Here is a 22,363-nt window from a genome sequence, read left to right as displayed (position 1 = left end):
GGCTCCTCATATTTGAGGATGGGTGGTAGAGAGAGGGAGATCTACAGAAGAGAAGAAAAGTAGGTAAAAAGCAGAAAGAGAATGAAAATTTACCCCAAAATGAAATGAACAAAGAACGCCAATACAATGACAATACAGACCACGGAGCAGCTAAAGCAAAACAAATGGGGAAAAAAATAACAAGTAGCAAGTCTCTCAGGAAATATTCTCAAATAGATTAACTGCTCAACAAATTTTAATCAGGAATGAATATTAAGAGAATTTTTTATTTTTATATTTGTATCCCCAGTGCCTAGCATAATGCCTGGCACCTAGTAGGTGCTTAATAAATATCTGCTAATTGATTTTGTCCTAGAACGCAAAGCTGAGGTAAATTAAATATTCGAGTAAGACTCACTGATTGATGCTGTCTGAGGAAAATGCTCCAGGCTTCATTACTGTAAGAGGGAATGAACTCAGCATTTCCTGCAGAACAAGCCTAAAGGAGCAATCAATCAACAAGCAGTTATTAAGCTTAAGCGCCAGGCGCTGTGCTAGGCACTAGGGATACAAAGATAAACATCACTTCGATCCCCAAATCTGATAGAGACAGTTACTTACATGGATGCCATCCATCCGGCCCAAGAGAACCACACAGAACCAACGAGAGAGTAATCAAAGAGGAACATCTGGCGAGAAACATTACCTACCCACAAAAGACTCACCAACGTGACGCCCACTGTCCTGGCCTGCAAACCCCGTCACTCCTCTGGACTCCCAGCAAGTGACGGCGAGCAGAGAGCAGCCCAAACGCTACAGCCTCACCACAAACTGAGGAGCCTACTTCTTGGAGTCTCACTCACATCACTTGCAGCCCGGACTAAAACCACTTATATCACAAAGTCGTTCCAAATGAAATGATGTGTTGCTGTGTGGTTAAGAAATACATAATCCGGGGCAGCTAGGTGGCGCAGTGGATAGAGCACCGGCCCTGGAGTCAGGAGGACCTGAGTTCAAATCTGGCCTCAGACACTTAACACTTACTAGCTGTGTGACCCTGGGCAAGTCACTTAACCCCATTGCCTAGCCCCCCCCAAAAAAACAAAAAAAAAAAACAGAAATACATAATCATTTCACAATAATTCTCTCTTCCAAATCTTAAGAATCCAGTTTCTTCTCAAGTTTATTCTCATTATTCAGTCTTTTTCCACTAATAAGACAGAACCCTGAATGGACTAAAAAAGGAAATTTAGCAGAGTTCTGAAATATTGTTTTCTCAAAACAATTACACTCCCTCAACCACTTCCCCGACTCAGAATGTGACTACAATGAAATAAGGGCCAGGAAACAAACCAAGATGGCAAGCAACAATGAAAAACAGGAGTCCACTCTAGTCCAATCCCTGATCACCTCATACTTGGACTCTTATAACCTCCTAACTGGTTTCTTTGCCTATCTCAAACAAATCATCCCTCCTCCACTTATTCTGCACACAAATTGTATCACTCTTACAAAACTTCAATGGCTCCCTGATATGTGTAGTGAATGGAGTCAAAAAGACCTATCTGGGTTCAAATCCAGTGTCAAATACTTACTGAATATATGACATTGTTGCTGAGTCTTTTCAGTCAGTCGAACTCTTTATGACCCCATTTGGGGTATTCTTGGCAAAAATACTAGAGAGGCTTGCCATTTCCTTCAGCTCATCTTACAGATGAGAAACTGCGGCAAATAGGGTTAAGTGACTTGTCCAAGGTGACACGGCTAGTATGTGTCTGAGATCAAATTTGAACTCAGGTCTTCCTGATTCCAGACTCAGAACTGCCTTTATGACTCTGGACAAGTTGCCTAACCTCTCTAGCCTGTAGCTTCCTCTTCTGTAACAGGAAGGGGTTGGATCTCTTAAGGTTCCTTTTAGCTCTAAATCTAAGCTCTTATGTACAGAACGCAATCCAAACACATTTGTGTCACAATTCAAGAGGCTCCACAACGTGGTCCTATCCTATTCTACCCAACCTCCTATACCACCACTACTCTGACAAGTTAGTCTCTTCAACGAGCCTCAGATATGCCGTATTCACTCAAGTCTCCATTTTGCTGGTCCAACCTTCCTTACATACAACTTTAAAGCCTCAACTCTCCTCTCTGCCCTACAGAAAATCTATCCCTCCTTCAAATTCCTTCTCCTCCTTATGCCTCTACTTAGCCTCAACTGAGGCTCTCATCTTCCTCTGAACTGAATGCAGACAACACTCATTTTGAAAGCTCATCATGTTACCTTGCATTTTTATTTTTACTATCTTACATATAAGAGGAATATGGTTGAATAGACAGAAAGCTTGCATCAAAAGCCAGAAGATCTGAGGTTCAAGTATCTCCTCTGGCACATACAGGCCTATGTGACTGTCTGCAGTCACACAGTGACACACAGTGCCTCTAAGACTTCAAGTTGGTAAGATATACTGATCTACAGTGGTAAAAGAAGTCTCTTCACCAAGGACTTCCTTACACTAATGAAGTAACAAGTCAGAACAAAAAAAATCTCATGTATATCTCTGTCTCATGAACAAAACTGTAAACTTTCTTCAGAAGAAAGTCAGTTCTCAATATATATCTAATTCAATACAGTATTTCAAGGATCCTGTATTTTTAATTAATGTTGAGACACACTTCACCAATGTAAACTGCATCCTCTCTACATCTGGATAGACAGACGACAGAGATGAGCTGCTGTAGCTAATCAAAATTCAACACCTGGTGGGTTGCCTTCTGAGTATAAGCTTCTCCAAACTTAGCTAGGATAGTTATCGTTGCTGAGCCATAAATACTTAAGGTTTTTCCAGCTTGGAAATATCTCAAAAGTGCTTGAGCTCTGTGGGCAGTCACCTGTGAAAGGCAAAGGAGTAGAATTCTGGTGGAAGCATAATAGGTGTCACTAAAATATTTAATCTTGGCTTAGAGATGAAGTTACAACACATTCTCAAAAACAGGTTCTTCAAATATCAACTGTGGTCTCAAACCAAAGAGGAACCTTTCATTTGAGTACTGAGTGGAAACTGGTTTTGATAATATTGTCCCTCAAACCACTGCACACTCCAGTCAAACTGGCTTTCTTTCTGCATTGGGAACAAGAACATCACTCTCCCACTCTGAAGTCTCTGTTTACAATCTCCTCAGTGGCTCAGTGTTCTGTGGCTCTCCTCTCTTTGGGTGAGTAGCAACTTCTCCTCTCCAAAACTTCCCACAAAGCACCTATCACCTAGTCTAGGAAGCCTTTCCTGACACCATCAACCTTGGCTCTCAGAACTCAGGTAGCATTAGATTTACAACTCTCTAATCACTTACAATGTGCAATATTGTGTAAGTTATTTGTATTTGTGCCTTTTCCCTCTACTAGATTGTATGCTCCCCCATTCCCTAGCACAATACTCCACAAAGAGTAAGTGATTAATATTATTAACACTATCATCTCTTCTTCATATATACAAGACTAACAGAAGTGTAGTTCGTGAACATGGCCAACCCTCTCTTCACTCATCAGTGGCAAGATAACACAAAAAACATCTAAATTTACCTGAATGGTCAGCACACTTAATGTCTACTTCTTTTGACCCCTTCAAGTGAATAGGTTTTAAGAGTTTTTAGAAGCCTAATCATTTTTTTTGACTGATGGGCAGAAATGACTAGTACATGCCAAGCTAGATTCAAAATATTTATTATCTAGGGTCATTATTTAGGCATGTAAAAAAAACCTGGCTCCTGTATAGTAATAGTGTGACACTGTGAACTTGAGATGTTTTATGTACAGACCAACCATTCCCAAACAGGCTCAAGTTACAGAAAAGGCAATTAAGCAAAATAAAACTAGTTTCTTATACAGATTACTAAACACTTTGGTTGGCAACAAAAGCTGTCTAGACTGGAAAAAATTTTAATGACCAGGAGAGTCAATCTCATGTCTAAAATCAGATTTTCATTTATTCAACAAGCATAGAGCATGAGCTCCCTAAAAGCACGGAGGGAGGAGTTATTGTAGGGGGTTGTTTTTTCTGGGGCGGGGGGGGGGGGGATATTTTACCCTTTCTTTGTATCCCCGGTGCTTAGCACAGGGCCTGGCATATAGATGACCCTTAATACATGCCTGTTAACTTGACTATCTACGATGTGCCAGGCCCTGTGCTAGAGGGCTGGGTTTCGAAGATGAAAACCAAAACGGGTTTTGGAAGAAGGCTTTCCCGGTCCTCCTTAACCTTAACGCCTTCCCTGTGGGTCTATTATTTATACATGGTGGTCCACATAGCTATTAAAGCTTCAAACAGCACTAAGACTCTCGGACTACCTAATATCTTGTTTGTACACAGGGGTCTGCATGTCGTCTCCCCCATCAGACGGGGAGCAACTTGAAAGCAGCGGCTGTATTGTTTTTTGCTTTCCTTTCTATCTCAGCGAAGTGCCTTAGAGATAACCTACATAGAATCACCTCCCAATTCCAATACCAGGGATCCTGGGGGAGTGCAGAAAGCATGAAGTTTAGTGTCTCGAGGGACTGGAATCGAATCCAGCCTCGGCCTGTGCAAGGGACCTCGGGGTGCTCACGCCGACCCTCTCTGGGCCTCAGCTGCTTGCCCCTCTGCATAAGGAGGGGACCAGGCTAGAGACCACGGCAGGGTCCCAGGTTGTCTGTAGGACTCGGGGGGGAGGATAAGCCTCGCCCCCTCCCGAGACTTCGTCTTCGGGCCCCTGACCCCCTCCTGCTCACGCTCCTCCTGATGGTGCGCCTCTGGACCCGCGGCGCTTCGCCCCCAGCCCGGCATCCCGTAGGCGCTTCGGGGATGTTTGTCGACTGACTGACAGATCCTCCCAACCGGCTTCTCCCTCCTCCCCGGCTGCCGGCTCGCTCCCCACCTCTCCCGCCCCCAGCTCGGAGCCTCGGGGAGCCGGGCAGCCGCCTCACCTTCCAGGGAGTCTCCGAGGGCCTGGTCCTGGGGATCCCGCGGCCCCGCCGTGGCCGCCGCCACCTCCTCAGCCCGCTCCCCGACCCTGCCTTTCGCCATGGCCGCCGCCGCGGGGGGGGACCAGGGGAGGGCGCGGGCTCCCTCACGACGCCGGAGCCGGAGCCGTCTCCACGCACGCACAGCTTCTGCCGGGGCGGCCCAGGCTCACTTCCGCCTCCTAGTCGCCGCCGCCGCCACCGCCTCCTCACCCGGGGCGACCCCTACCTCCACAGGCCCCCTTCAGAGCGTCTCCTCCTGGCCCCGCCCCTCTGCTCCGCCCCCAAATCTCGCGAGCTTGCCCGAGCCCGCCCACAAAAGCCGCCGCGACGCGGCAGAGGCCGGCTTTTAAGCCCCGCCCCCTCCTCCTTCGTCTTCCGTTGGCCGTGGGGCATGCGCACTTAGGGACACGCCCGCGTTTGCGGCTGAGCCGGGAGGCTGCGAGGTGTGACCACTTAAGACTGTGACCTGGACTTTTCTGATTGGGGTGGAGGGAGTCGGAAGTCTTAGCCGTTTGTGTGAATTATGCATGCGAAGGCGATTAGGACCTTTCCGTCAACCTGCTGAGTTTCAAGTCTTTACGCTGAATTTCTCCAAGCCGCTGCTATCTGGTTACAATGTTTCCCCAGTGGGGAAACAAAATTACAATTCATTTCGGTTCGGCTAGCATTTATCTAGTGGCCGCTGTGTGCTCAGCTGTACTGAGCAGAAATCCTGACGAGATGCCAGTCAGAGCAGTTAGCAGCCAACTACAGTCCCCGAGGACTAAAGATAAAGTGTGCCCCCCACCTCGGGACGGAGGCGATAGCCGCAAGTTGCAGGATGAAATAGAAATTTTTAGATAAGACTAGTGTGAGGATTTTTTTTGTTTTTTCATGTTTGTTACAGACAATGAAGGAGTTATGAGGAAGAAGGGGACTAGCGAGAGTCGGCCCCAACAAAGAGAGAGGATTTTATATATACGTGTGTATATTGTATGAATACATATGCATGTGTATTGTGTGTATATGTATATATACATATATGTTTTAGTGCACAGAAGAGGACAGAATCTCCGACTAGCGGGATAGCTTTGAAAGTTACATGTTGAATTTATTATGCAGTTATAATGGAGGACTAGATAATGAAGGTCCAGTCCTGGGAGCATGAACAGAGGAACCAGGAAGATGTTTTGGTAAGCTTCTGGAAGTTTGTGATAATGGAGAGCAGAGAGACTTGAACACAAATCCTGCCTCAGACACTGAATAAATCCTGGGCAAATCACGTAAACTCTGTCTACCTCAGTTTGTTTTTTTTTTTCAGTTGTATAATGGAGATAATAACAGCACCTAAAAGTTGTCATGAGGATAAAATGTGATAAAATCTGTAAAATACTGCAAACCTAAAAGTTCCTTAATAAATGCTGGCTATTTACCGCAGCTAGGTGGCCGCAGGTGACTAAGTGGACAGAGCCAGGGCCTGGAGTCAGGAAGACCTGAGTTCAAATTTGAACTCAGAAACTTACTAGTTGTGTGAACTTGGGCAAGTCACTTAACCTTGTTTGCCTCAGTTTCTCATCTGTAAAATGAGCTGGAGTAGGGCATGCCAAGAAAACCCCAAAAAGGGGTCACAAAGAGTTGCACATGACTGAACAACAACAGCAACGTTGACCACACTGCCAAAGGAGGCCATGACACAAGATTAACAACCTCTGGTATAGAGCATATTCCTTTCGTAATTCTAGCCACCAAGAGTGGCTGATCTAAGGGACTAGAAGTTGGACCTCCTGGGCCATAACAACTGCAAAAGCCCTTGAACCCTTCCGGTTCCTGCGGTAAGACCCCACCAGAATGCAACTCAGTAGTCAATAGCTGGGATGGAATGGTAGCTGAGTGGAGATTCAAAGCCAGATCCTTGGACTCAAAGCCCTTTCTGCCACCTCTTCTAACTCCATGCATAGAAAACTAAATTCTTGATTTCCTCCACTCCTTGTCTCCCTCAATCCCTAAACAGTTATCAAGGGGATGTGGCATGACTGAGGGAATCAGGAAAGGCTTCTGCCCCTGCCTCAACTTCAGGAAAGGCCTCTTGAAGGAGATGCATTTGAGCAGGCATTTAAGAAGAGCCACAGATTCCGAGAGGTGGAGGTGAGGGTAGAGAGTGTGGCAGTACATGGGGTGTGGGGGGAAGGAAGGGGGAGAAGGTACAGTTTGTGCAAAGGCAAATGAGGAAAGTCAACAAGCGTATGAGTGGGAAGGTGAACTCTCAGGCCCCTTCTAGCTCTAAATCTAGGATCCTATGGCTTAGGGCTAAAGACTCACTGGCTTATATTGCAACACTCAGGTGAACAATGGAACAGGTTGGACTTGATCTTGAAAGGACAGAGTGATAAATCTGGGACAGGATGGAGGCAGTCCCCTCCTGCAGATTACAGGAATTGCCATCCATCCAGGGCAAAGATCAGGAGTTGTCACCATCCAGGGCAAAAATCAGGATCTGTCATCTTCCATCCAGGGCAAACATCAGGAGTTGCCACCCTTCATCCAGGGCAAAAATCAGGAGGATCTTTTCTTTGCCTCTGTTAAATACCTTCCCACCTCTGACATTCCAAGATTCATGCTCTCTAAAGAAGCAATATGACATAATGGAAAGGGTGTGGGGGTTGGTGGCAGTCCTGGGTTCAAATCTTATCTCTGATACTATGTGATGTGAGTATAATGGGGGACTGGCCACTAAGTCCAATCCTTATAAGTATGCACAGAGTGCTGCTAATGTAATTCTCTATGTGGAAGAAGCCAGCTTCCAGGAGAGTCATGAGGATGTATATAACAGAAGTTCCTTAGAGAGACTATTCCAGTCTGCTAATCACATGGTGAGGAAGAGATTTTGGACTGGCTGTGGAAGTATCCAAAAGACACAAGTTCCAGTCTCTTCTCTTGGTTTGGCTCTGTGTGAATTCTTTCTGGTCGATGGCTTCCAATGACAGTCAATGATGTAAAGAGAAAGCACTTCCTCCAGCATCAACATGTGACCTTGTGGGTCCCAGTTCTTTGCCTCTGTATTTGCTATTGCTTTTATACACTAAAGATATATCGAGGCTACAACCTTATGAATTTCAAAAGATCAGGAAAATGAACCATCTGAAGTCTGAGATTTCTAACTACACTCCATGCTGAGTTTTGCAACCATCCTAGAATCATGGCCTGAGGAGTAACCTTCGGAGCCCAAGCACAGGGGTAGCTGAGCAATGACTCATTCGTGCCAGCTCGACATTTTGACATGAACTTGGAAGTATTAATCTTATATGGATATTGTGCTAAATTTGTTTACTCTCTCCAGGGACTGAGGTGGAATAGGAGAGGCTGTACCTCAAGTATTGGGGGAAATGTTTGTGTTTTTGTTCTTGTTATATCTTCAAAGAAATATCCTTTTGTATGAAATGATACTAAATAGATGTTAAGGCACAGTCAACTGAGGCAGTACACTAGAATGGGGGCTCCAGGCAACAAAAATAGAGAAAGATACTTCCCAACCTCTCAAGGAGACCCCCTTGAACCCTGAAGCTCCATGTAGAAGGTCTGGCTCTGGGATTGGAAGACCTGAATGCTCACTTTACTAGGTAACTCATGTCACTTTGCTGAGCCTCGAATTTCCTAATCGCTTGTAAAATTAAAAATTGATTTTAATTCTATTTTGCTAAGACTTAATCAAGCTAGATTTAACATTCCCTTTCCTGATTCCTTCTCCTTGTAAACTTCACCCACCCCCCACATACTTGCCCAAACGTCAAGCTTTTGTGTTATAATTTTAATTATATAAATAAAATATAATATAAATTATATGTAATATAAAAACAATATAAATATAAATATAATCCTCCACCTTTGTAGGATAGCTAGAGTGAGGAAGACCTCAGTTTAAATTTGGCCTCATGCACTTACTAGCTGTGTGATCCTGGGCAAGTCATTTATCTCTGTTTTCCTCAGTTTCCTCTCCACAGACTCTTGACTTTTCCAGACAGGTGCTTAACCAGTCAAGGATGGCTGTCTTTAAGTAACTATACTCTTTAATATTTCAAAAGATTTGTGATCAACCCCTCCTTCATAGACCTTAATAGAACTGAATTAATTGAATTCATATATTTCATTTCAACATTTTAAAAGCCAGAGTTTTCCAAAACTGTGAGGATGGGAGCCAAGCAATAGTCAAAATTATTGGATATTTTTGAGTAAACTCCCAGGTAAATACGTCTACTTATTTCAAAGAAAACAACATTGAAGTCAAAGTGAAGCAAAAGGGAAACAAACTTAGCAAATTTGTTCCCATTGATACAGGGAATATAAATGAGACTGGAGTGATCCTTAGGTGATGGGAGTAATCAGCAGAGTTGGGTGTCCTCTGTAGCTTTGATTGAATCAATTTGAATGTAGGGTTGGAGGTAAAAACTAAATTTATAGACTTGAGACTCAAATGACCAGAGGCTACCCGAGGAAAGGTGGAGGTAGTTATAAGAGGCAAACTTGACCTTTAGGCAAGCTTCTCCAGAATGCAGGTGAAAGGCTAATTTCAGGGGAAAGGAGTTTAGACTCATACAGCAGGAGAGAGTATCTATGCCAGATTGACTGTCTTAAAAATCAAATTAAAATCAATTTTCACTTTTACCCTGGCACCCAAATCTCTCCCTCCAAGTTGGCAAATACCATCAGTTAGATATTCATTTGTATTAAGGAACAATCAAATCCAGTCTCAGACACTTACTAGCTGTGTGACCCTGGACAGGTCACTTAACTGTGTTTGCCTCAGTTTCCTCATCTGTAAAATGAGCTGGAGAAGGAAATAGCAAACGACTGCAGTATGTCTGCCAAGAAAACCCTAACTGGGGTAACAAAGAGTCGGACACGACTGAAACGACTCAACAACAACATCAAGGAGCAAATGCACTTGAGAAAGAAAAGATTAGACTGCTCGAAGGGCAGCTCTAAATAAAAGGCAGGTAGTTGGAATTTTTGGCTGCTAGGTGGCGCCATAGTGCATAGAGCGCCAGCCTGGAGTCAGGAAGACTTATCTTCCTGAGTTCAAATGTGACCTCAGACACTTACAAGCTGTGTGACCCTGGGCAAGTCACTTAACCCTGTTTCCTTCAGTTTCCTCATCTATAACATGTGCAGGAGGAGAAAACGGCAAACCACTCCGGTATCTTTGCCAAGAAAACCCCAAATGGGGTCACAAAGAATTGGACACAACTGAACAACAACTTTGAATTTTAGTTTAGGGTGAGGCCTCCCTTGCCTTTCTCCCAAAGGACCTTCTTCCCAGCCAGAGAATGAAGAATGAGTGCTTCTATTGACTCACAATGGGAGCCTTTCGCACACAGAGGGAACAGACATCTCTCCCTGCTTCCCCAGGCTCCCTCCCACTGTTTCCTGATTGTCACTTCATCCATCACCTAAGGTTATGTTTCAGAACATGCGGCATTTTTTGCAGAGTGAGGTTCAGGCTTGGCTGTGCCAAATGCTAGTGCCTTCCTTTTGAGATCACCCCCAATTTACACCGCCTTCAGTCCCTGTGTACATAGTTGTTTGCCTGTCCCTCATTAGATTGGGAGCTCCTATTGGACTATTTTGCCTGTCTGTCTTCCCAACACTTTATCCAACCCCTAGCACACATATGTACAAGATAAACATTTGGTGTCATTACTATGGAAACAAAAAGTACCTAGATCAAAGGGTTTTCAACTTTTTTCATGTCAGGGATCCCTTGGTGGTTTGGAAAAGCCTATAGTCTTCTTCTGCCAATAATGCTTTTAAATGCATAAAATGAAATACAGAGGACTATAAAAGAAATCAAATGACATAGTCCATAGACAAGAAGACTGTTAGCAATTTAGCAGTGGGTCTAATAACTACAGTAAATTGAAGGAGTGATGAGCATAGAAGATATTTGAAATATCTGCAATAACTGTAATATGATATGAAAATATCTAATATTTTCTATTAGTGACAAAGTCACAGATACTACTCATTCTGCTGAGGTTTGTTGCCTACATTCATAATGGAAGAAAATGCTAAATTTTAGTTAGAGATTAGTGAAGATGAAGACATAATTTTTTTCCTCACCTAAGGCATGGACCCTCTCACCCCAGGTTTAGAATCCTTGACTGTGGGGCATAGCTGTGTGCTTCCATAGACTCTTGACCTTTCTAGATAGGTACTTAGCCAGTCAAGGATGGCTGTGTTTAAATAACTGTATTCTTTAATATTTCAAAAGATTTGTAGGGGTAGCTAGGTGGCACAGTGGATAGAGCACCAGCCCTGGATTCAGGAGGACCTGAGTTCAAATGTGACCCCAGATACTTGACACTTACTAGCTGTGTGACTCTGGGCAAGTCACTTAACCCCATTGCCTAGCTAAAAAAAAACAAAAACAAAAAGATTTGTAATCAACCCCTCTTTCATGGAATTAAATTCATTTAATTCATATATTTCATTTCAACAAATATTTTTAAAGTCAGAGTTTTCCAAAACTATGGAAATATAAGCAAGTTGTTATTTTTCCTATTTTTAATTACATTTCTTTTTTTTAATGATCAAACATTCACTTTTTTGTCCTTCCCATCCCCCCCATCCCCACAGAAATTTGCTGCAAAGACATTTTTCCAGTTTAAACACTTCCAATCTTAGCTGCTTTGAATTTATTTATGGAAAAATTGTAAAAGTGTATATAATCAAGGTTTTCTGTTTTATCTTAGGTGGTTTTCTCTATCCAATATTTGGTCATGAACTCTTACTCGTCTATGAATACGAACAGTAATTTCTTGCCTGTTCCTCTAATTTATTTATGTTCTCTATTTGTATGACCTTTTATGTCTAGGTAGTGTATCAGTTTGGAGTTGATCTTGATATATAGCATGAGGTTTTATTCTAAATCTAATTTCTGCTACACTGACATCCAGTTTACCTAAAGGCTTTTGTCAAATAATGAGCTAGAATCTCTGGGTTTATCAAGCCCTAGGCAGCTAGATTTATTTCCTTCTGTATGTTGTGTACCTAATGTGTTCCACTGATCAACCTCTCTATCTCTTAATGCGTACCAAAGTGTTTTGATGATTACAGTTTTGTAATTTTTTTCTTTTAAAAAATTAAATTAACTTTTTCTTTTAAAAAATTAAATTAACTTTTTTCAATGTTCTCCCTGGTTTTGCTCACTTTACTCAGCATCAGTCCATACAAGTCTTTCCAGGTTTTTCTGAAGTCTGCTTGCTCATCATTTCTTGTAGCACAACAGTATTCCGTTACATTCATATTCCACAACCTGTTCAGTCATTCCCCAACTGATGGGCATCCCCTCAATTTCCAATTCTTTGCCACCACAGAAAGAGCTGCTATAAATATTTTTATACACCCATTTTTATGATCTCTTTGGAATACAGCTCTAGAAGTGCTATTGTTGGGTCAAAGGGTGTGCACATTTTTTATAGCCCTTTAGGCATAGTTCCAAATTGCTCTCCAGAATGGCTGGATCATCTCATAACTCCACCAATGATGCATTAGTGTTCCAACTTTCTCACATCTTCTCCAACATTTATCATTTTCCTGTTTTGTCATGTTGGCCAATCTGATAGGTGTGATGTGGTACCTCAGAGTTGTTTTGATTTGCACTTCTCTAATCAATAGTGATTTAGAGCATTTTTTCATGACTATAGATAGCTTTAATTTCTTCATCTGAAAACTGCCTGTTCATATCCTTTGACCATTTATCAATTGGGAGAAAAACAATATTTTTGTAGCAAATATGCATAGTCAAGGAAAACAAATTTTCACATTGGTCTATCTAAAAAAATACATTTCAGTCTGTACTCCTGAATCTAACACTTCTCTGTCAGGAAAAGGATAGCATGTTTCATTATGGATCCTCTGGAATTAGGATTGGTCATTGTGATGATGAGAGTTCTTAAAAGTCTTTCAAAGTTGTTTGTCTTTTCCATATTGTTGTTTATATAGAAATTAATCTCCTGGTTCTGCTCACTTCATTTTTTATCAGTTCATACAAATCTTCCCAGGTTTCTCTGAAACAATCCCCTATACAATTTCTTATATTATTCCATTACTTTCATATATCATCATTTGTTTAGACGTTCCTCAATTCATGGGCATTCCTTTAGTTTCCAATTCTCCATGTTAAATTTTGACCCCAAAGTGATCTACCACCCACACCTTCCCTCAGCTGGCTTTATAGGCTGGTGACACAGATGAGTTATGTCCTACAGTGTCTTAATACATTTGAACCCAAAATAAGTAAACTCAAAGTCAGTCTTGGTGTGAAAGTTAATAAGTGCTAATAAGTGTTATATCTCTCAACATCATTCACTTTGATTAGTGCAACATAAAACGCTGGTTATCCCCAACCTCTTTCTTCCCCTCCCAAAAAAACCCTGCAACTTTGAAAAAAAAAACTCAAAAACTAAAACAATTCTAGAATTGTTATAATTATTTGTAATTTTCAACAATTAAATTTTCTTAAAATTATCTAAAATTTTTATTGCCAATAATTGGTCATTTTAGACAGTGTTTATTGATTAATGTTTTTATTACGACACATTCATTTCCCCATACACTTCTCCCATCTCCTCTAACCAGTGAGCTATCCCTCTTCAACCTAAAAGATCTCTTCAGCCCTGGAACTCACACCTCCTCAGTCCCCTCTTCCCCTGGGGCCTTGCCCTTCCTCTGATTGGATGACGGAGATTAGAGAGTTCCTCCCAGAACCTTCATTAGAGCATCCAGGATGGCTATTTCTTCTTTATTTCCCTATCATAGTCCCAGTACATACCCCCTCCCCCCTGCTTACCTTTTGTGTATTGTTTTCTCCAGTTAGATTGTAAGCTTCTTGAGGACAGAGGTTGTCTTTTACCTTTCTTTGAATCTCCAGTGCTCAGCACAGTACCCAGCACATAACATAAGTGCTTATTAAATGTTTATTGATTGTCTGACTACTCCAGGATTCTCAACCTTAAGGGACCACCCAGAAAACATTTTAAAAGATCAGTTTCTGCACCAGGGAGCCATTTAGAATGATTGGAAACAATTTCCCAAATGAAGTAAACCTTAACACATTATGTAAATATGAGTTTTTATCATAAAAGTTAAGGTCTATATTGGTGGAACAAGCACCCTGATTGACAAATTTAAAGGTGTTTTTTTTTCAAGTATTGAAAAAAGGACCTGGGGAACAGAGGGCAATTAAGGATTATTTCTTCAGAGACACTCAGTGAAGATGATAAGTTAATTTGGGTCACGGGCAGGAAAAGGAAACCGGAAAGGTCAGAGTGAGTCAAGTGATAGAGATCCAATTTAGACTGAAAGAAGCAGACGATTAGCACAGGACAGGGATATTCACTGATTTTTCACTTACTCAGAGTCACAATTATTTTCTACATTACTGCTGTATTTCACAAAGCCTTGGACAACCCAATAGCAGCATCTTTTGTTCCTAGACAAGAATGTTGCATAGGGATTCAAATTTCCAGAACGGAGAATCACAAAAGACATCCTAGAATACCCCTGCCTGCCACCTAGTGACAGAAGGTAGTAACAGTTTGTTTTAAAGTTCAACTTTGATCATGATGAATTGGAGAGAATGTCATTCCTGTGGAAACGTCTGGCAGGCAGCTGGAAATCTGGACTGAAGTCTGAGGAAAATAGCAGGATTGAAGATATAGATAGACAATTTAAGCCACAGATGGGAGTCAAATGAAGTCTCCAAGGGAGCCAATGAAGAAAGAGAAAAGATTAGAGAACTAAGGATAGAAGTCAAACTTGGTGAACATCAGTCATAGGAGGCAGGAATAGGAATAGGAATCAGCCAGGAGACAAAGAAGGGGTAGCCAAAGACATAGGAGAACCAGGAGAGTGCAGTGTCATTTCCCTGTAACTTGTGGCCAAAACCTGAGGCTCTGGTCTCACAGGTTCAATTATCTTTCATTTTCCCAAATTTTCTTTCTTTTTTTAAAAATTGTGGATTTTATATATATATCAATAAATATGAGTATTTCTATGGATAAAGAACATAAAAGAGGATTGTGTATGAAACAATGAATTTCTATTAAGTATTGATTATTTTTTTCCTAGTTGAAATTAAATTTAACACCATAGTATTAACAGTACTCTGCTTGTCCATCCCATTATGAACTTTCTTCCTTTCTCTCCTCAATATTTTATAAATATTAGATTGACATTCTTTTCTTTTTTTTCTCTATCGCTATTGCATCTATGCTCCCTCCAAAAATAAAAGCCTCCCACTGTGACAAGTAGGCATAGTTAAGAAAAAAAAAATTCATAGATTGGCTATGTCTGAAAATTTACCTCATTCTAAACCTACTTTTGATCATCACCTTTCTGCCAAGAGGTAGGAAATATGCTACATTGTGTCTTATGTTGTCATAACAAGATACTTCATTGATGAGAGTTCTTGAATCTTTCAAAATTGTTTTCCTTTACATTGTTATAGTTGTGGAAATTATTCTTCTGATTCTGATTACTTCACTCTGCATCAGTTAATACAATTCTTCCCAGGTTTCCATGAATCTATCCCTTTCATCATGTTTTATGGAGCAATAATACTCCATTCCATAATTTGTTCAGCTGTTCCTCAGTTGATGGGGACCTTTGTTTTCAATTCTTTGCTACAACAAAAAGAGCCTCTATCAATCTTTTTTATACATCTGGGACCTTGCCCTCTAAGCTCTTTGGTATATATACCTTGCAATGTTATTGCTAGGTGAAAGGATATGTACAGTTTAGTAGTTTTGGGGGGTATACTTTCATAGATTCAATTCTGAAGGCCTTTCTTTCAATGATCTCTATGGCCTATGCCCTACCCAGAATTTCCCCTGGGAATATGAGAACTTGGATCATGTCTAAAAGAGCTTTTGGTTCCCATGAAAAATTATGGTGGCTATAATATAATGACCTCTAGGTCATTCTCCCATCTTTCTCCAAGAGTTCAGTACCTGGCTCACCCAGCTCCTGCTTTTAGAGACTTTAATATTCATGTACATGCCCTCTCAAATTCTCTAATTTGCCAATTCCTCAACTTCTTTAAGTCCCATGACCTTATCCTTCACTCTCCCTAACCACAAATAGAGATGGTCACACACTAGATCTTACCATTACCTACAAGCGTTCTATTTCCCTAACTGGAAATCTGACATTCCCTTGTCTGACCAAAATCTTTTATTCTACCTCTCCCTATGCCTCATCCCTTCCAAACCTATGCTTTACCCTCATTGTGACTTTCAATCAATCCACGCTTCAAGACTTTCTCAGGCTACTAGCCCTGTTTTGACTTCACTTCTCTCACTCTCCAAGCTTGATCTAATAGCCATTCCAACTCTACAGTGTCCTCCACTTATATCCCAGCACTCAGCACAGAGCCTGGTACATTGTAGACACTCAATAAATGTGTATTAACTGACTGATTGGCACATAGTAGGCATTTAATACTAGTTGACTGACTGTCCTCACCACCACCACCAAACATCTTATCCTATCACTACTCTTGCCAAACCTCAACTCTGGATGACTTCCACCACCCACTACCTTCACTTATAAGCTGTTTAATAAAGCTGAAGGAAATCTCACAATTGTGCTAACTGGGTACACTATAAACTCATATTATCCAACCTCCAGTAATCCCTCGCTGTAGCAAAACAATCCTTTTATTCCTCCCTAATTGACTTCCTATCTCACTCCCTACAGAAGCTATCGGAGACCTTCTTTTCCTTACTCAAGCTCCCCACACCTCCCCCTACCACCCTCTCAATTGAGGATCTTGTCTCTTTCTTTACTGAGAAAATTGAGGTCTTTCAAAGTGAACTCCCTCTCATTCTATTTTCTTCATCTTGGAACCTTTTGACATCCTCTCCCACTGTCTCCTCCTTTCCCCCAGGCTCTAACAAGAAGACTCCTTGCCAAAGCCAAACCTTCTTCATCTTCACTTGATCCCGTTCCTTTCCAAGTTCTCCAGCAGATCTCATCCTCCCTCTCCCAACCTAAGCTTATCAATTGGTTCTTCCCTTACTGCTTTCAAACATGCCCAAGTCTCCCCATCCTCAAAAAACTTTCACCCGACCCTGCCACCTCCCTAAACTATTGTCCTATATCTTTTCTCCTTTCTCAGGCAAATTCCTTGCCACCTTCACTTCCTCTTTTTTAACTCTTCAACCCTTTGGAATCTGCCTTTAGACCTGATCACTCAACTGAAACTGTTCTCTCCAAAGTTACCAATGATCTCTTTTTTAAAAAAAAAACACATATGAATATCTTTTGTTTTCATCTACCCTAAATTTCTGTGTTCCTCCCCCACATAAGAGAGTCATCTCTTATAACAAAGAATTTTTTTATTTTTTTTATTTTTCGGTGAGGCAGTTGGGGTTAAGTGACTTGCCCAGGGTCACACAGCTAGTAAGTATCAAGATTTTTTTTAAAAAGGAAAGAAAATAGAAAAAAAGCCAAATTCTATAATCAATACATCAAAGTGATTTGTGAACATATGCAATGTTCCACACCTGCTTCTGCAAAGGAGTGTTATGTAGGGGAAGTATCTTCACATATCTTTTCTTTTGGGACAGTCTTGTTCTTTGTAATTTTGCAAAATTCACTTTGTAGTGGTTGATCTTTCCATTTACATCGTTGTAGTCCCAAGGATTTTTTTTTTGGGGGGGAGGGGGGCTAGGCAGTGGGGTTAAGTGTCTTGCCTAGAGTCACACAGCTTGTAAGTGTTAAGTGTCTGAGGCCAGATTTGAACTCAGGTCCTCCTGACTCCAGGGTCAGTGCTCTATCCACCGTGCCACCTAGCTGCCCCCCCAGGATTTCTTATTTGCCAAATCTGGTGGTCTTCTCTAAGACATTGTCCTTCTCAACCTATCTGCTACATCTGACACTGTTGACCACCCTCTCCTCCTGAATATTCTCTCCCCACTGAATATTCATGACAGTACTCTCCTGGTTCACTTCCTGTCTGACTACTCCAAATATGACATCTCTGCCTTTTGAGTTCTTCTCCCAGCGATGGCTGGGCCGGGGTCCAGGAGGTCATTCCTCCCTCCTTGGACATCATTTCTGAGCTGGCTGCAATGGACCGGCATGGACTCAACACCTGCACATTGAGCGGCTCACTCTCTTGACTTTTCAAAACTCATGAGGTCACCACAGCCTCCAATTTCTTTCATCTAAATTTAAGAACAAATGCTGAGGTAAAGAAGCAAGGTTCATTTTCATAGGCCTCAGAGGGAGTGAGCCTCTGCCCTCAGATGTTTTTCATGGGGATTTTGTCATCCAGGGAAGTCACACTAAATAGAAGAATGGAAACTAAGAGAGATGAGACGTCAGCTCTGCTCTTCACAGTCATGGTCAATCAAGATAAAGCTCCTCCTTATCTCCGATTTTCGGCCAGAGCCAGTTATAGAAAGTCTCTCCAAGACACTTCCATTACACGTTATCATGACTCTCTGGAGGCAATGAGTGTCCCCAGCTTTTTCCAGGTGGGGAATGGGATCAGCAGTGGCCAGCCTCCCCTGGCAACCATTTCTATCAAAGTGTCACCATTCCCCAGTCTCCCAGCTTCTTAACCTCCATCTGATCCTGGACTCATCTCTTCTTTCCATCACGTCACATACCCAATCAGTTACTGTTACCATATCTTGCCCTTTTGTATGTTCCTGACATCTTTTGAAACCCCAGCTACTCCCCCCCCCCCCCATACAGATACCACCTTAGTTCAGACCCTCATCAGGACTACATTATTTCAACAGCCTCAAGTGTCTCCTCACTCTAAACACAGATCTGGGCAGCCACTCCTCTACTCAATCCAGTGGCTTCCTATTGCCTCTCTGATCAAAGATAAATTGCTTTGTATAAGTTTGGAAGCCCTACATGACCTGGAGTCAACCATCTTTTCCATTCACATTGTGTATTATCTCCTCTCCCTGCCTCCTTCTGTAACCCAGCCAAATTAGCCTTCTCTTTGTTCCTCGAACAGGACACTCTAGTTCCTCTCTCTGTGGCTTTATACTGGCTATCAGCCATGCCTAGAATGCATTCCCTCCTTCCCTCCACCTCAAAGAGTCCCTCTCTTTCTTTAAGATCCAGCTTAGCTGCCGTCTTTGGCATGAAGCCTTTACTCCTCCCTACCCCTACCCTCAATTGGTATTGTTTTCCCTCCCAAACTACTTGTTTTTAATTTCTTTGAATATATTTGCATTTATTACTTTATATTTATGCTGTATATAATATATATGTGGATATATAATATATATATATAATATATATATTTATATATATTATATATATCTCTATCTATCTATATATATATGCTTGTGGTCTCCTTCATTAGAATATAAGCTCTTTGCAAGTAGGAATTGTTTGATTCTTTGTACTTGCAGCCCTTTTCCTAGGCATATAATAGATGCTTAATTAAAAACTTGTTGCTTGGGAGAGGGAAGGAGGGAACGATCATTGTTTTTTTTTAAATTACTTCATTAATTTTTAGTTTTCAACATTCACTTCCATAAGCTTTTGAGTTTTAAATTTTCTCCCTCTCTCTACTTCCCCTCCTCCCTCCCCCGATGGCGTGCAGTCTGATACAGGCTGTACATATACATTCATATTAAACATATTTTTACTTTAGTCATGTTGTAAAGAAAAATTAGAACCAATGGGAGGAACCACGAAAAAGAAGAAACAAAATAAAACAACAACAACAGTTTGCATTCAAACTCCATAGTTCTTTCTCTGGATGTGGAGAGCATTTTCCATCATGAGTCTTTTGGAGTTGTCTTAGATCCTTGCATTGCTGAAAAGAGCCAAGTCTATGAAAGTTAATCATTGCACATTGTGTCTGTTACTGTGTACAATGTTCTCCTGATTCTGCTCATTTGACTCAGCGTCAGTTTATGTAAGCCCAGGTTTTTTGGAAGTTCACTTGCTTATCATTTCTTATAGCACAGTAGTATTCTATTATATTCATACACCACAACTTGTTCAGCCATTCTCCAATTGATGGGCATCCCCTCAATTTCTAGTTCTTTGCCATCACAGAAAGAGCTGCTGTAAATATTTTTGTACATGTGGGTCCTTTTCCCATTTGTATGATCTCTTTGGGATACATACCTAAGAGTGGTATTGCTGGGCCAAGGGTATGCACAATTTTATAGTCCTTTGGGCATAGGAAGTAAGTATTTATTAAGTACTTACTATATGCCAGGCACTAGGCTAAGCACTTTACAAATATTATCTTATTTGACTGATGTCACCAGTCTTGAGCAAATGACTTTCCCTCTCTGAGCCTGTTTCATTTGTAAAATAGGGGGAGTAATACTTGAATTACTTGTCTCATAAGATTTCCATGTAAGTCAAATGAAATAATGCACACAAAAGCCTTTTGCTGCTGTGAAGTAGCCACTTGGTAAGGGGGAGGTCTTGAGTAAAGGCTTAGAGCCTGGCCCACTTGGGGAAAGCCCATCAGGAAGACCAGCCAGGCCAGAGCAGTGGTTTCCCTCTGAAAAACAAAGAGAGCAGGTGTAGCTGCACGTGGAAGACCCCATTGTGGAGAGGTTTAAGAAGTAGGAAAGAACTTAGACTTCATCTAATGGGCAATAGGGAGCCATTCTAGGTTCTTGAGAAGAAGTTGGGTGTTTTACTATTTTTTATCAGTTTATACAACTGTGTAATCTTAGAAAAAACATTTCGCTTCTGCAGGAGCACATTGATCCCCTTCCATCCCTCCCTACACCCTTTTGTTCCCCTTTGAGGCTACATATTAGAAAATATTATAAAGATAGTACTATAGGGGCAGCTAGGTGGTTCAGTGGATAGAATACTGTGTCTGAGTTCAAATCTGGTCTCAGACACTAGCTTTGTGACCTTGGGCAAGTCATCATTTATATAAGCGCTTAGCACAGTGTTATATAAATCTTAGCTAGTAGTAGTAGTAGAGGGAGTTATTGTAGTCATCATTATCTGAAGTCCTTGGTCCCACATCAATAGACAACCTTGTAAGTATTTAATCAATGTCCTAGTCTGCAATTCTTTTAACATCTCTTTCCTTTTTTAAAAAATTTATTTATTTATTCTTAGTTTTCAACATTCACTTCTATAAGATTTTAAGTTTTAAATTTTCTCCCCCTCCCCTTCTCTCCCCAAGACAGTATGCAATCTGATATAGGTTCTACATATACATTCATAGTAAACATATTTTCACATTAGTCATTAACATCTTTTTCAAAGACTTAAGTGGTTTCTGGAGAAAAACTAAGCTAAAGTTCAGTTTGTTCTCCCTGAAAACACAATTAGGTAGTGACTAGACAAGGGCAGGGGACTCCTGATTAATTCACACAGGAGCAGTACCCAATTTCCCCATGGCTTGACCAGAACAGAGTATAATGATCAGACTAAGAGAAGGAAGAAATCTGTTAATTCAATCAGCAGAAGTATCTCTCGAATTCGCTTTTCTTCCAGGCTGAAAAGAAGAATCCTTGAAAGTTGCAGATAGCTACAGAGCTATTGAATGGTGTTAGGATAATGATTCTCCAGGTTAAGCCAAAAGTTAAATAACTCTTGTTGCTGGATGACTCAGGCAGCCTGGTGGCTAGTATGTGATCTCAGCACTGGACACAAATGCTGGAGGCTCTTTGCATTGTCACCAATTTGACAAAACATTCCAAGAATAAAAAAAGCCTTTCAATCTAGCCAACAGCTCACAGGTGTTCAGATTCCTTAAGAGTCTGGCCAATATGGCAGATCTTTAATAAACCTTGTCTTTGGCTGGGAAAAAAAAAAAAAAAGGGCTTTCCTTCCTTTCTGATAATGGAGGAAGGGAACAAGCATGTATTAAGTGCCAGGCATTGTGTAAGTGCTTTGCAGATATTACTTATTTGACCCTCACAACAACCCTGCCAGAGTCAATGAGGGGCATTTTAACTTAAATGCCCTAGTGCTGCATTTTGTTGATTAATAACAAATGCCCTTTTTTTTATCCTAAGGACCAAGCTATTTCCCAGTCTTTTCTGTATCTCATGACGACTAAGTTTAAGGCAATGTCCAATATGAAGTTAACGTAAGCTCTGTAACTATGTCCATCTTACTGCAGAATTTTATTTTATAATTGGGAACTTTAAACTGTGAGTAGAAATAGTCAAAGGCAGGATGGATTTTTGTTCCTTTCAGTTTTCTTCCTTCCTAAGGATGAATGCTTAGAATTAGAGTTCTTTCATTCACAAATTTGTCTCTGGCAGCTTTGTGCCTAAAACACAGAGTATAGAATTTTCCTTGGGGCAGCTAGGTGGCCCAGTGGATAGAGCACTGGCCCTGAAGTCAGAAGAGCCTGAGCTCAAATTCGACCTCAGACCAAACGCTTGA

The 22,363-nt window shown here is 41.3% G+C and overlaps 1 protein-coding gene across 2 annotated transcripts in view; it reads right to left on the bottom strand.

The window, feature by feature from the left end:
* TMEM41B (transmembrane protein 41B) overlaps positions 1 to 5,193 on the bottom strand; it is a 41,303-nt gene extending 36,110 nt beyond the window's left edge. Inside the window, exon 1 of one of the 2 annotated variants that reach the window (XM_027852629.1) lies at positions 4,934 to 5,193. In XM_027852629.1, coding sequence (XP_027708430.1) covers positions 4,934 to 5,033 — 100 coding nt within the window. In that variant the 5' untranslated portion in view covers positions 5,034 to 5,193. The remainder of the gene's footprint in view (positions 1 to 4,933) is intronic. The other variant, XM_027852628.1, reaches the window with a different exon arrangement.
* Positions 5,194 to 22,363: the final 17,170 nt, after the last annotated feature.

This window comes from Vombatus ursinus, unplaced genomic scaffold (assembly GCF_900497805.2).
Source record: "Vombatus ursinus unplaced genomic scaffold, bare-nosed wombat genome assembly UNPS02009770.1, whole genome shotgun sequence".
NCBI classification, from domain to species: domain Eukaryota; kingdom Metazoa; phylum Chordata; class Mammalia; order Diprotodontia; family Vombatidae; genus Vombatus; species Vombatus ursinus.
This window is presented reverse-complemented; position numbering and strand designations above follow the sequence as displayed.